Genomic DNA, 12,750 nt, shown 5'->3' with positions numbered 1-12,750 from the left:
GCGAGCTTTTACTGTAAGAAATGAAATAAAATTGATTTTCACCATCATTGAGTCAACACCATTGTCCTCTGTGCTTTGACACTTAAATCCACACCTCAGAGTGCTCTCCCTCAAGATACGGCCTTTCCTATGAGAAGAGACATCAAGTCCCCTGCCTTTTTGAATGTAAATTAAATCAAATTTAAAAGTCCCGTCCTTGGCGGCTCTGTTGCCACCTGTGGCTGGTGACTGCCACAGGGACTGCTCTGCGCGGCAGCCCGGGAGGCCGGCCGGGGGTGGGGGATAGGAGGGTGGGTGGCGAGAGAAGCTTTGTTCCCCAACAGAAGTCGCACGGAACATCTGACAGCTGGTGGAGCTGGCGTCAGACTGACTGCGGGCTGCCGTGTGTCCTCCGGACGCTGGTGGGATGGGGTGGGATGGGGGGAGGGGGTGGATGGGAGATCAGGGTGCTGAGAGGTTGGTGGGATCTTACAGGGGCCCTTGTTCTCTAGCCCAGAGTTCTGGTAAACCACTTCTGGCATCGGCGCTGTGGCCGGACTTACTGGTAAGAGCAGCCACAGCTGAATTGAGGAAGTGATTGCAGCCAGGGCGCTGGATCTTCCCCTCACCTGGCCCTCAGAGGCCGGGCCGGAGTGCGGGCCTGGTCAGGAGCCCGGCGCTGCTGCGCGGGCACTTCCTGTGCAGGGGGCTGTGCCTGCCCGGAGCCACCACCAAGGGCCCCGAGGGCCGCCGGCTGAGTGCCCTGGGGTGTGTCTGGCGGGGCTGGGACTCACATGGATGTTAACACCATGAACGAGCTGTTTGAGGCCCCGGCTCGGCTCACCGTGTCAGGAAACGCGGTGACAGGTGTCCCAGCTCCCAGGTCTCCGCCACGACTGCCGAGGGCGCCGGGCCACGAGCCGGGGGCGGTGGGAGCGCCTGTCTGCCCGGCCCCGCCTCCTGGCCCGCCTGGGAGGGAAGCTGGCCGGCCCAGGCCAGGCCCACTCCGCGCTCGGATGCTGCTAGGATGTGGCTCTTCCACACACTGCTCTGCGTGACCAGTAAGTGCGCCGCCCGGCCCTCCCGCAGCCTGTCCGTCCCTGGTCTGCTAATGGCCGTCAGAGCCAGGGTCAGAGGGAGGGTGAGACTGTCCCAGGAGGGTCCAGGCAGGGTCCCGGCTTCCTCAGAGGACATGGGGGCTCTGTCGGCAGTGCTGACCGTCAGCCTGTGGCTTCGGCCTCCAGAGCTCTGCTACCCCGTCCCTTTTCCACCTGGCCTCCCTCCCCACCCAGCCTCCCTCCCCACCCGGCCTCCCTCCCACCCGGCCTCCCTCCCCACCCAGCCTCCCTCCTCACCCAGCCTCTGTCCCACCCAGCTTCCTTCACCCAGCCTCCATTCCACCCGGCCTCCATCCCACCCGGCCTCCATCCCCACCCAGCCTCCCTCCCACCCAGCCTGCCCCCCACCCAGCCTCCCTCCCCACCCAGCCTCCGTCCTCACCCAGTCTCCCTCCTCACCCAGCCTCTGTCCCACCCAGCCTCCTTCACCCAGCCTCCCTCCCCACCCGGCCTCCCTCCCCACCCGGCCTCCCTCCCACCCAGCCTGCCCCCCACCCAGCCTCCCTCCCCACCCAGCCTCCGTCCTCACCCAGCCTCCCTCCCCACCCAGCCTCCGTCCTCACCCAGCCTCCCTCCCCACCCAGCCTCCATTCCACCCGGCCTCCATCCCACCCGGCCTCCATCCCCACCCAGCCTCCATCCCCACCCAGCCTCCCTCCCACCCAGCCTCCCTCCCCACCCAGTCTCCATTCTACCCGGCCTCCCCACCAGGCCTCCCTCCCACCCAGCCTCCATCCCACCCAACCTCCCTCCCCACCCAGCCTCCTTCCCACCCAGCCTCCCTCCCACCCAGCCTCCATCCTCACCCAGCCTCCATCTCCACCCAACCTCCCTCCCACCCAGCCTCCGTCCTCACCCAGCCTCTCTCCTACCCAGCCTCCATCCCACCCAGTCTCCCTCCTCACTCAGTCTCCCTCCCCACCCAGCCTCCTTCCCACCCAGCCTCCCTCCCCACCCAGTCTCCATCCCATCCAGCCTCCCTCCCACCCAGCCTCCCTCCCCACCCAGGCCCTCTCCCTATGGCACCCACTCGGGGCAGGCGCTCGGGTCTGTGCCGAGGTGGGTCTCGGGAGGTACCATCAGGCACCTCCCTCCCCAGCAGAGCACCCTCTGCAGACCAGGGTTCCTGATGAGGGAGGACCCTGGGAGGCTGTGCTGACAGAGCCTGGGGTCGTGTCTGTGGCAGAGATAAAGGCGCCGGGGAGCCCCCTTCCTGTTGTGATGTTGGGGCCCGGGTGAGAGTGTGAGTGTGTGTGTGTGGGTGGGGAGAGTGCGACACTGCCTCTTCCCACTCACTCCCTGCCAGTCCCGCTCTGGCCTTCAAACCTCCCGTGGAAGCCCCAGCCGAGCCCCGAGCTGCGCCTGCCACAGGCCGCGGGGAGGGAGACTGCCGGGCCCAGCGTGAGGCGGGTGGTCCTGCCGGGGATCGGCAGGCTTCCCGGCCTCCTGCCCTGGCAGAGTGGGACAGAGTGAGGCGGCATCGGCAGGAGCAGGCCTCCCTGAGGGCGGGCCCGGGCTGCGAGGGAGCCGTGTCTGAGCGCGAGGCCACGCTGGGCTGGGAGGGGCTCAGGCCGAGCACCCACCAAGGGCCGGGCACCCAGAGGCAGGCCGAGCATGAGCAAGGCCCCAGCGAAGCAGGTATCGGGAGACACGTTTTAACACACGATATTACAAAAACACCCAAGTCCTGGGAAGGTCAGAACGTCGCTGGACTTTCGTTTCCTTGAATCACAGTTCACACTTTTATTTTCAGTTGCATACGGGGTGCAGAGGGGCTCTGACCCCCTTCTCCAAGAATGTCCGGAGAAGATGCTTAGATCGTGGTTCAGCCCCTGCCCCCCTCCCCCCAGGGAGGAGGAGGTACCTGAGGCCAGAGGAGCTGTGACCGTCCAGGGTTACAAGCAAGTAGTGGACATGAGAGCCCAGCACAGGCCTCCTGTCCTGTCTCCCAGCTCTGGAACACCCCATGGCCTGGGGCCTTTGTCAGACACGTCAACCCAGATGGCATTTATTGAACTCCCCTCCTGAGGCCTAGCCACTCCCAGGCTGATGGACAGTGGAGAGCAAGATGGAGTGGGCTTGCCGTGAGGTTACGTAGCCCACAACTCGGCTACGTTATGGGAAGGATGTGGGAGCAGGGTCCCAGCCACTCCCATTTGGGTGGGGGAAGTGAAATTGTGACAGTTCTACTCTTAAGCTGTGATGTCCTGAGATAGGACGGACTAATCCTGGAGAGCTTCCTGGAGGAGGTGACACTAGCCCAGAGCCTGGAGAATTGGGGAAAGTCTGAGAAAGTGACAAGGAGGTGCTGGGGCGGCTGGGAGGAACCCCCTCAGACCACAAACGACCCAGGCTCAGGGCCCTGAATCCTGTGCCTGGCTGGGCCTCCCTAGGCCACTGGCCTGACCTTGACCTCCCACTCTTCCCGGGCCGCCCACTGTGGGGAAGTCCACGTCTCACCCGCGGGAGCCAATGAGATGGCACTGATTGTCTGAGAGGTTTCGAGTCGGGCGCGAGACGCAGCTCAGACATACTGAAACTGCAGCTGCCCGTCCCCCGCGTCTGGCCCAGCAGGCTGCTCCCCAGGGGCTGCTGTCCCCGGTCACTGACCCCTGACTCTGACCACAGCCCTCCCTGTTCCTCCTGCTCTGAGGTCGAGCCCACATCCCCATGTCGAGAAGGGAACGCCGCTGTCAGCCTGCAGAGCCTCCGGGGGCCGAGGAGCCGAGTCCGGGCCGCGCCTCCTCCCCTGCGGGCACCTTCGGGCTGCGGCCTGGGCCCTCGGGGAGGGGGCAGCAGGCCGGCTCTGCCTGCGCACAACCCCAGCCCTCAGTCGTGGCCTGAGGGTGGGAGATCTTTAGCAAGTACAGATGCGGGGGGGGGGGGGGGGGGGGTAGGGGGACTCTGTGTGGACAGAGGGGCTGTGAGGAGTCTACGAGGAGAATGCAGGGGGAGCTGTGAGTGGCAGCAGAAAGCCGTCCACTCTGACACTGCCTGTCCCCCCACAACCAGGGCCCGGTGCAATCCCTGTCCTGGAGCTTCTGCGTGAAAAGAGAGCAGGACACACACCATACACACTCACACACACACGCACACACACGCATGCACACTCACACACACACACACACACGCATGCACACTCACACACACACTCACACACACTCACACACACACATTCACACACACTCACACACACACACACACACTCACACAAACACACACACACATGCACACTCACACACACACACGCACACACACACACTCATACACACACACACACCATACACACATACACACACACACACTCACACACTCACACACACACACTCACACACATGCACACTCACACACACACATGCGCACACACACACTCATACACACACACACACCATACACACACACACACATTCACACACACACACTCACACTCACACACACACACTCACACACTGCCTTCAGGTCTCACACCGGGGAGGGGAAGGGCCTTGCAGGCAGAGGTAAAATGTCAGACGTGTGAGCCTGTGGGAGCCCCGAGTCTCCCGCCGTCTGGGGGGTTGTCTTGTGGGCCGTGTGCGGGCCTGTGGTGGCCGCGGGCCCGGCGGAGGGCGCTGGGCCCGGCCTGGGGCCGTGGGGGCCAGGCAGCAGCGCCGGGGGCAGTGACAGGGAGACCGGCGTGTGTGTGAGCGAGTCCTGGGGAAAGGGCCGGCAGGAGGCCAGCCGAGGACCGTGCTGCTGGCGAGACGACGCTGGGAGCTGCCTGGAGGACCGGGGTGCCGGGCAGGTGGGCATGTGGAGGAGGAGGACTCCTGAGAAACAGGAGGAAAACCAGAAAGTCCCCGAGCGCCGAGCACAGGGCTGGCACAGTGAGCGCCCAGTCCGGTGGCCGCTGCTATGTGGACCGCGGGTGTCTGAGGCCTGGGGAAGGCCAAGGGGGTGGGCGAGGGGCGAGCTGCAGGGATGGGTGCTCTGCAGGCCCCTCTGAGGCATCGCCCCCCCCACCGGCCCCTGGGTGGGTGTCAGGACACCTGAGTCCACACCCAGGGCCACGCTGGCTCCATGTATAACTCTGGGCAGGCCGTGCCCCTGGGACCTCAGTTTGCTGAAGCAGAAATGGGGCTGTGAGGACGTATATTTAAAATGCCCAGGGCGGCCCTGGCTGGTTTGGCTCAGTGGATAGAGCGTCGGCCTGCAGACTGAAGGGGTCCTGGGTTCAAAGCTGGTCAAGGGCACATGCCCGGGTTGCAGGCTCAATCCCCAATTTGTGTGTGTGTGTGCGTGTGTGTGTGCGTGTGTGTGTGTGTGTGCGTGTGTGTGTGCGTGTGCGTGTGCGTGTGCGTGTGTGTGTGTGCGTGTGTGTGCGTGTGTGAATGTGTGTGTGTGCGTGTGTGTGTGTGCGTGTGTGTGTGCGCGTGTGTGTGTGTGTGTGTGCAGGAGGCAGCCGATCAATGATTCTCCCTCATCATTGATGTTTCTAGCTTGCTCTCTCCCACTCCCTCTCCCTTCCTCTCTGAAACCAATAAAAATATATTTAAAATAAAAAATAAGTTTGAAAAAGTGAAATGCCGGTGTGGGGGGCGGCGGGCGGGCCGCGGTGGGGGCTGACAGGATGGAGGCCGCGGTCTGGCTCAGCAGGCGTGGGGCGGCGGTGGGCGGCGTGGTGGCAGACGCCGGCAGCGGGGCGCAGTCTGACGGGCTGCGGGGGCTCAGGCGGAGGGCGAGGCCTCGGAGCCGGGGCAGGCCTCCCTGTGGTCACAGCCCGGGGCGTCCGCGCCCACATAGCGTGCGCCTCACTCAGCGCCTGAGGCTGGGCCTGCACAGCCCCCGTCACAGATGGGGAAACTGAGGCGGGTGACGGGCCTGGGGACCTTCAGCAACTCCGTGGCAAAGCCAGGATTTGAACCCAGGACTGTCCCCCGCTGTGTTTCCTGAGCCCCAGAGGGAAGCGGGAAGGGAGACGGCGGGCCTGGGAGACGGCAGGCCTGGGAGAGACGATGTGGGCCAGCCTGAGCAGAGGTTATCAGAGACAACTGGCGAGATGACTCACCCCTGGCAGAGCCTGGCACGGAGGGGTTGGTGGCCGGTGCCTGGGAGAGCTCAGCAAATATGGGAACCCCCCACCCTCCCCCCACACACACACAGAGGTTCCCACTGACCTACTTACCAGCCCCGAAACCAGAGCTCTGCCCGGCTCGGTGAGCTGCTGGCACCACTGGGGCCGTGCCCAGCCCTGGGGCTCCTATGACCTGCTCTCGGATCCCATCCCTCAGGCTTTTACTGAGGCTCTGGAATCAGGCAGACCTGGGCCAGACACAAATATTTAATGTGCCGGCCACAGCACATCACGGCCCCTGAGCCCAGCACCAGCTCAGGGCCTGGGAGAGAGGGGGAGACGGTGGGCCTGGGGGACAGCGGGGCTGGGAGACGGCGGGTGTTGGGAGGCGGCAGGGGCCAGGGGGCGGCAGGGCCGGGGGGGGGGGGGGCGGGCGGCGGGCTGGGAGACAGCGGGCCTGGGAGAGAGCGGGCTGGGGGACAGCGGGGCTGGGAGAGCTGGGATTGTCCGCTCCCCATTCCGCCCCTCCGGTCTTGCAGCAAGGTCCTCCGCTGAACAAGGTGACAGTGGGGTGGGATGGGGTGGGGGGGTGGGATGTGGGATGGGGTGGAATGGGGTGGGGGGTGGGATGGGGTAGGGGGATGGAATGGGGTGGGATGGGATGGGGGGGTGGGATGGGGTTGGGGGATGGAATGGGGTGGGATGGAGTGGAATGGGGTGGGATGGGGTGGGGGGGTGGAATGAGGTGGGGGGTGGGAAGGGTGGATGGGGTGCGTGGTGGGATGGGGTGGGGGGGTGGGGGGTGGGATGGGGTGGATGGGGTGGGGTGGGATGGGGTGGGGGGGTGAGATGGGGTGGAATGAGGTGGGGGGTGGGAAGGGTGGATGGGGTACGTGGTGGGATGGGGTGGGGGGGTGGGGGGTGGGTTGGGGTTGGGGGATGGAATGGGGTGGGATGGAGTGGAATGGGGTGGGGTGGGGGTGGGATGGGGGTGGGATGGGGTGGGGGGGTGGAATGAGGTGGGGGGTGGGAAGGGTGGATGGGGTGCGTGGTGGGATGGGGTGGAATGGGGTGGAGTGGGATGGGGTGGGGTGAGGGGGTGGGATGGGTGGATGGGGTAGAGTGGGATGGGGTGGGGTGGGGTGGGATGGGGTGGGGTGGGGTGGGATGGGGTGGGGTGGGGTGGAATGGGGTGGGGTGGGGTGGAATGGGGTGGGATGGGGTGGGGTGGGGTGGGATCAGGAATCGGCTCTCTGACGTTTCCTGACACAGCACTGGGCCTGCCTCTGAGCGGGGCTTTGCCGCGGTGGGGGAGGGGGTGGGGGTGTCAGGGTGACTCAGAGCAGATCACCGTTTAGGGGACACAGACTTAATCACAGAACGCTCTGACCCAGACAGGACTTAGTCAGAGCCAGACGGGGACACCACAGGATCCGAGGGGCTCGGAAGGGGAGCCCCCTCAGGGAATTCCCTGGCTGGGGAGCAGGGCTGGCTCCTGGCTCCTGGCCTGAGCGGGCCCCTGGGGTGCAGAGTGGGCGGGTGCTGAGGAAGGTGGGGCGTGAGAGGTGGTGTTCAGGGAGGGGTGGAGAGGAGCCGGGCAGGGAGGGGCCGTGGATGCCGGGACGAGGACCCTGGACTCTCTCGGGGTTTAAGTCGGGTCCCCGTTGCATAGACAGTAAGAAGAGTGCGGACATCACTCTCACCGGCCTGGCCGACCGGGAGCCACGGAGCTGGGCCCAGGCCGAGCACCCCGAGTCCAATTCCCCGTGGACTTCCTGGTCCAAACCCTGTGCAGAGCGGACAGGGCTCCCCCTTGCCCACGTGGGGTCTTGCTCTGGACCCCCTGAGGGTACATGGATAGGCCACAGGGGGTCTGTGAGCCCGTCACCGTCCACACCAGCCACACAGCCAGGCCCTCGGGGGTCCTGGTGGGAGGGGGCAGGGGATGAACATGTCACTTCCAGCTGGAGGAAGGCTTGGGGGGCACCGAGCGGCCAGGGTGGGGCCTGGGGCCCAGGCCGGCTTCCGAGAGGAGGTGCATGGTGAGGATGAGGAGGGGCAGGGGCCAGCCTCCACGCACAGCCCTCGGGAGGCCGAGGTTTGAGCACGTGTGCACTCGAGGGGCTGGGAGGGTTCCGATGCTCCCCTCACATCTGCAAAGGGACACAAGGCCCCAAACGGAAGAGCTCACGCTGGTTACCCCGTCCGCGTCCCACTTCGGGGCATGGTGGGAGGGCGTGAAGGACAGTGCCGGGAGCTCGGGGTGCAGGTTTGTTCACTCGGTGTCTTTCCCCCCACCCACCCCCTGTCCCACTTCATTCAGTGTTCTTGCTGGGAGAATTTTTTTTCCTGTTTTTGTTGTTGTTGTGTGTTGTTTTTGGCTACACTAGAATAGCTTTGGCTCCTCCCTCCCCCCAGTTTTGTGGATGCTGAGAATGGCATAATAGATCCTTTTAGTCCTTAGGTTGGCTTCGAGAAAGATCAATTATTTATGCATTTATTCAGCAAATAATTGTATTACGTGCCTCCCGTGTGCCATGCAGTGTGCAGAGGCGAAAGTGCCCATCACAGAAAGTGCTGCTCTTTGATACACAGGTTAGCTCTTAGCCTCCTTCTGTTTTCATCATCCCCCTTTCTCCTCCTCCTCTTCTTCTCCTTCTCCTCCTCCTCCTCCTCCTCTTTCTTCTTCTTCTTCTTCTTCTTCTTCTTCTTCTTCTTCTTCTTCTTCTTCTTCTTCTTCTCCTCCTCCTCCTCCTCCTCCTCCTCCTCCTCCTCCCCCCCTCCTCCTCCTCCTCCTCCTCCTCCTCCTCCTTCTCTTCTTCTTCTTCTTCCTTTTTTTTCTATCAATTATTTTCCTTCTGTCATTTTTAAAAATTCCACCTGCCCCATTATTTTAAAACACGCTTCACCTTAGGGCAGTGTCTCTCTAATGAGCCACCACAAGCCGCCCTGGGGAAGGCAGCGGCATGAAGGGCAGGATGAGGCCCAGGTGCCCGCTCTGTGCCGGCTCCGGGAGAGACCTGCCCCCAGGCCTCTCTCACTCTGCCTCCTCCCCGAGCCCGGAAGGCTGGGTTTTATAACAGATGTTAAGCAGGAACCAAAGTACAGAAAACAGCGATTAGCCCAGGACACCATCACACTGATGTCCTCGTTACCAAGCGTTTGCTACACTTGCTGCACGCATTTCAATGTCTCCTGCTGTTTTCTTTACCAAGCAGGTTTTTTTTAAAATTGATGAGAGAGAGGGGAGAGAGAGAGAGAGAGAGAGAGAGAGAGAGAGAGAGAGAGAGAGAGAGAGAGAGAGAACATCGATGTGAGAGAGAAATATCCATCAGTTGCCTCCCGTACATGTCCCAAACCCACTGCCTGGGCATGTGCCCCGACCGGGAATCAAACCGACGACCTTACAGTTCACAGGATGACGCCCAATCGCTGAGCAACACTGGCCAGGGCTGGCGCGAAAGGTTCTAAGGCCTTGCTGCTCAAAACCCGGTGTGGGGGCCGGCACCTGGCATCACGTAGGAGCTGGCTAGGCCCCTCCCTGACCCACTGAAGCGGAGGCTGCATGTTAACAGGAGGCGGTGATTCGTGTGCACACGAATGTCTCAGAAGCATTACTTAACGCACGTCCCCAGCACCTGTCATTTCCCCCCCAGCCTGCTTCAGCGCGCATTTCTGCCACGGTGGTTACAGAGCTGCAAAGTTTCTGTCGCCTAACGGATGAGTACCGTTCACCCATCCTCTCTCGGAGCCTCCTGCCTTCCTCCGTGTGCTGAGCGAAGCCCACAGGGGCGCCTCCCCGCAGGGTGGCTGCTGTGCCTTCCTACGGCCTGGCTTCCCGCAGAGCCCGGCACCTCTGGAAGGCCGTTTCCTTCAGGACTCGCATGCGGCTTCCCCTCCTTCTGTCCCCTGCCCGTCCCCAAGCCTGGGAGCTGGTGCTAAGGACGTCAATTAAATTCAGGGTGGGCGTTTCTGGCAAGCATACTCGAACAGCTGGGAGGGTTTTGCCATCCTTCCTGCTGCTTCTTGTTTCCTTTGCCAAAGCCTTTGACAGGCTTGCTGCTTCAAATGCGGTCTGGGGACCAGCAGCCTCGGTGTCATTGAGCGCTGGTGGGAAGTGTAGCCTGGGTCCCGGTGTCTTTCCCAGGGTGTCACACCAGGAGGCACACGTGCTGGGGACCCGCCGGGGACACGAGGTTTACTAGGGGGCTGGGGGTGGGGGTGTTGGCCTAATTGTCAAGTGCTCTACCAAACTGGTCAGCAGCTCCACCCGTTGAGATCATGGCCTGCGTTAATTATGTAATGGCTTGCAAAATTGTGGGTTTTTATTTTATTTTATTTTATTATGCCTCCCACATTCATTAGCAATAATTCTTCTGTAAAGAACTTTTCCTCGTCAACTAGGACTATTTGGTGACCCTGAAATGCAGTTCGTAGGAAAGGCAAGACAATTGCTTAGTACTTTCCTTCTGACAGTCAATTTTCAGAATAAGGGGATGGTTCCCTCATCACTTCCAACGCAGTGTTTGATTTCTTCTCTCTCTCTATGGGGGAGGGGGGCAGCGGCGGGGGAGAGGCTCTGGGGAGAGAGCTGAGGGGACAGCGGCCAGGATCCCTGTGCTGAGCCATCCCCCCACACTCCAGAAGCCTCCCCCAAGTTTCCATTTGTCACATCTTAATTCTCATTCAGTTCAAGATATTTTAGAGTTTCTGTTGTGATTTCATCTTTGACCCTAGGTTATTTTAAAGCGCATTAATTTCTAAGACGGGTTTTTAAAGTTTTCTTTGTGTTATTGATTTCTAGTTTAACTCCAGTAGAGACTGAGAGTATATTCTAAATTATTTCAAACTTTTGAAATTTATTGAGGCCAGCATGTGGTCAGTTTGGGTAAGTGTTCTTATGTGCATGTCAAAAACTGTTTATTTTACCATTGCCGGGTACAGTGTTCTGTTAGTCAGTTAACCCAAGCTTGTTAACTGTATTGTTCAGCTCTTTTATATCCTTACTGATTTTTTTTCTTTTGGTCTGCTTTTAGAGCTAATATGAAAGACTTGTTAAAACATTGAAGTCTCAGGGGGAGGGGTATAAAAAAACAAACAAACAAACAAACAAACAAACCCAAAACATTAAAGTCTCCCACATTAGTTGTTGATTTTAAAATTTTCCTTTTAATTCAGTCGATTTTTGCTATGTATATTTTAAAGCAATGTAATTGGTTAATACATATTATATTTTAAATTGTGATTACTTCTTGATGGATGGAGAACAACATGTTCATCTGTGTATATTTCCTTCTCTTATATGAAATACTAGAGGCCTAGTGCACAGATCCGTGCACCGGTGGGTCCCTCAGCAGGGCCTGCACTCTCTCTGGTCTGGGACCGCTGGGGGGGTGTAGTGCGCACAAACTGCCACTCCCGCTCATCCTGGCCCTGCTGTGCCTGCGCCGCCCCTGCTCAGTAGCGTGCTGCCACAGAGGCAGGAGAGGCTCATGCTACGGCTGCACTCGCCAGCAGTGAGCCTGTGTCTGGCACCTGTCAGTCAACTGAGCAGCGCTCCCACTCTGGGAGCACACTGACCACCAGGGGGCAGCTCCTGCATTGAGCATCTGCCCCCTGGTGGTCAGTGTGCGTCATAGCAACTGGTCGACTGGTCATTAAGTCATTCAGTCACATATACATAGAGATAGCATAATCCATAAACATGCACTTTGCTTGCTTACTTTTATTTGTGCCTAAAACTATGCTAAGTGAAAAACCATTCTCTGAAAAAAAAAATACTTCCTTCAATTTCCATGAAAAATTGTGATGCAGTCCATCCAACCCGATAGCCAAACAATTGTTACTGATGGAAAAATTTATTAATTGACCAACAAATCAAGTTTCTATTTTTAAAAACCCAGTAATAAGAATATAAAGATACAGTTTATATATAGAACTTATTGTAATGAAGGTTTATTGTGCTCATTAAAGAAATGATGAAGACTTTTAACGTGGGTGGTGAAGGATGGCTGTGAGGGAATCATTATTGAGAAGGTACATAGTTCTCTCTACACTATTTCTTCACTGTTTTTCAAGCTTCTGAAGACTTATGGCTATCTTACAGTTTTTACTTAAAAATTAAGTTATAGCACAGAAAAATATCTTGAGGGCCAATTAAGCTCTTTGAAACACACGGAAATAGCTTGTGTACCCAGCAGGGCACAGAACTGTGGAGGCTGCCCCTGCAGCCCCCCGGATTGGCATGGTGTGCAAAACAAGGCGTACGAGGTTTACCCGAACCTGGCAAGCGAGGCAGGCTTGTCCCTTAGGCCATCGTTGGGTGAAAACCGTTATATTCAGGTACATCGGTGAGTGTGTTTACTCCCTGAAAGTGTGATGTCAGAACATCATTTGTTATGTTTATTTGGCATATTCAGGGAAGAAAAAGTCATTATACTATAGTGGTATAGGTTTTTAAGAGCCATTATGGCAAAAAGTTAATTGAACAGGGAAGTCTATAGACTGAACTTCACCTGCCTTTTTCTACATATATGGAAAGTTTTAAGCAGTGGAGTAGCATGGCCGGACATGATCTTAAGAATTCTTTCTGGCAAGCCCTGG

General features: G+C 59.1%; 1 protein-coding gene across 8 annotated transcripts in view; it reads left to right on the top strand.

The window, feature by feature from the left end:
• The first annotated feature begins 979 nt into the window (after positions 1-979).
• The window catches only part of ITGAE (integrin subunit alpha E), a 91,083-nt gene continuing 79,312 nt past the window's right edge, over positions 980-12,750 (top strand). For all 8 annotated transcript variants that reach the window (XR_014793062.1, XM_084862851.1, XM_084862853.1 and 5 more), the window contains exon 1: positions 980-1,040. Coding sequence is in view for 7 of the 8 variants with exons in the window: in XM_084862851.1 (XP_084718977.1) it covers positions 1,007-1,040 (34 nt within the window). In the remaining variant the exon portion in view is untranslated. The remainder of the gene's footprint in view (positions 1,041-12,750) is intronic.

Source organism: Pipistrellus hanaki (assembly GCF_964339955.1).
Source record: "Pipistrellus hanaki genome assembly, chromosome: 16".
NCBI classification, from domain to species: domain Eukaryota; kingdom Metazoa; phylum Chordata; class Mammalia; order Chiroptera; family Vespertilionidae; genus Pipistrellus; species Pipistrellus hanaki.
The sequence above is the reverse complement of the archived record's forward strand: the minus strand, read 5'-3'. Positions and strand labels throughout refer to the sequence as shown.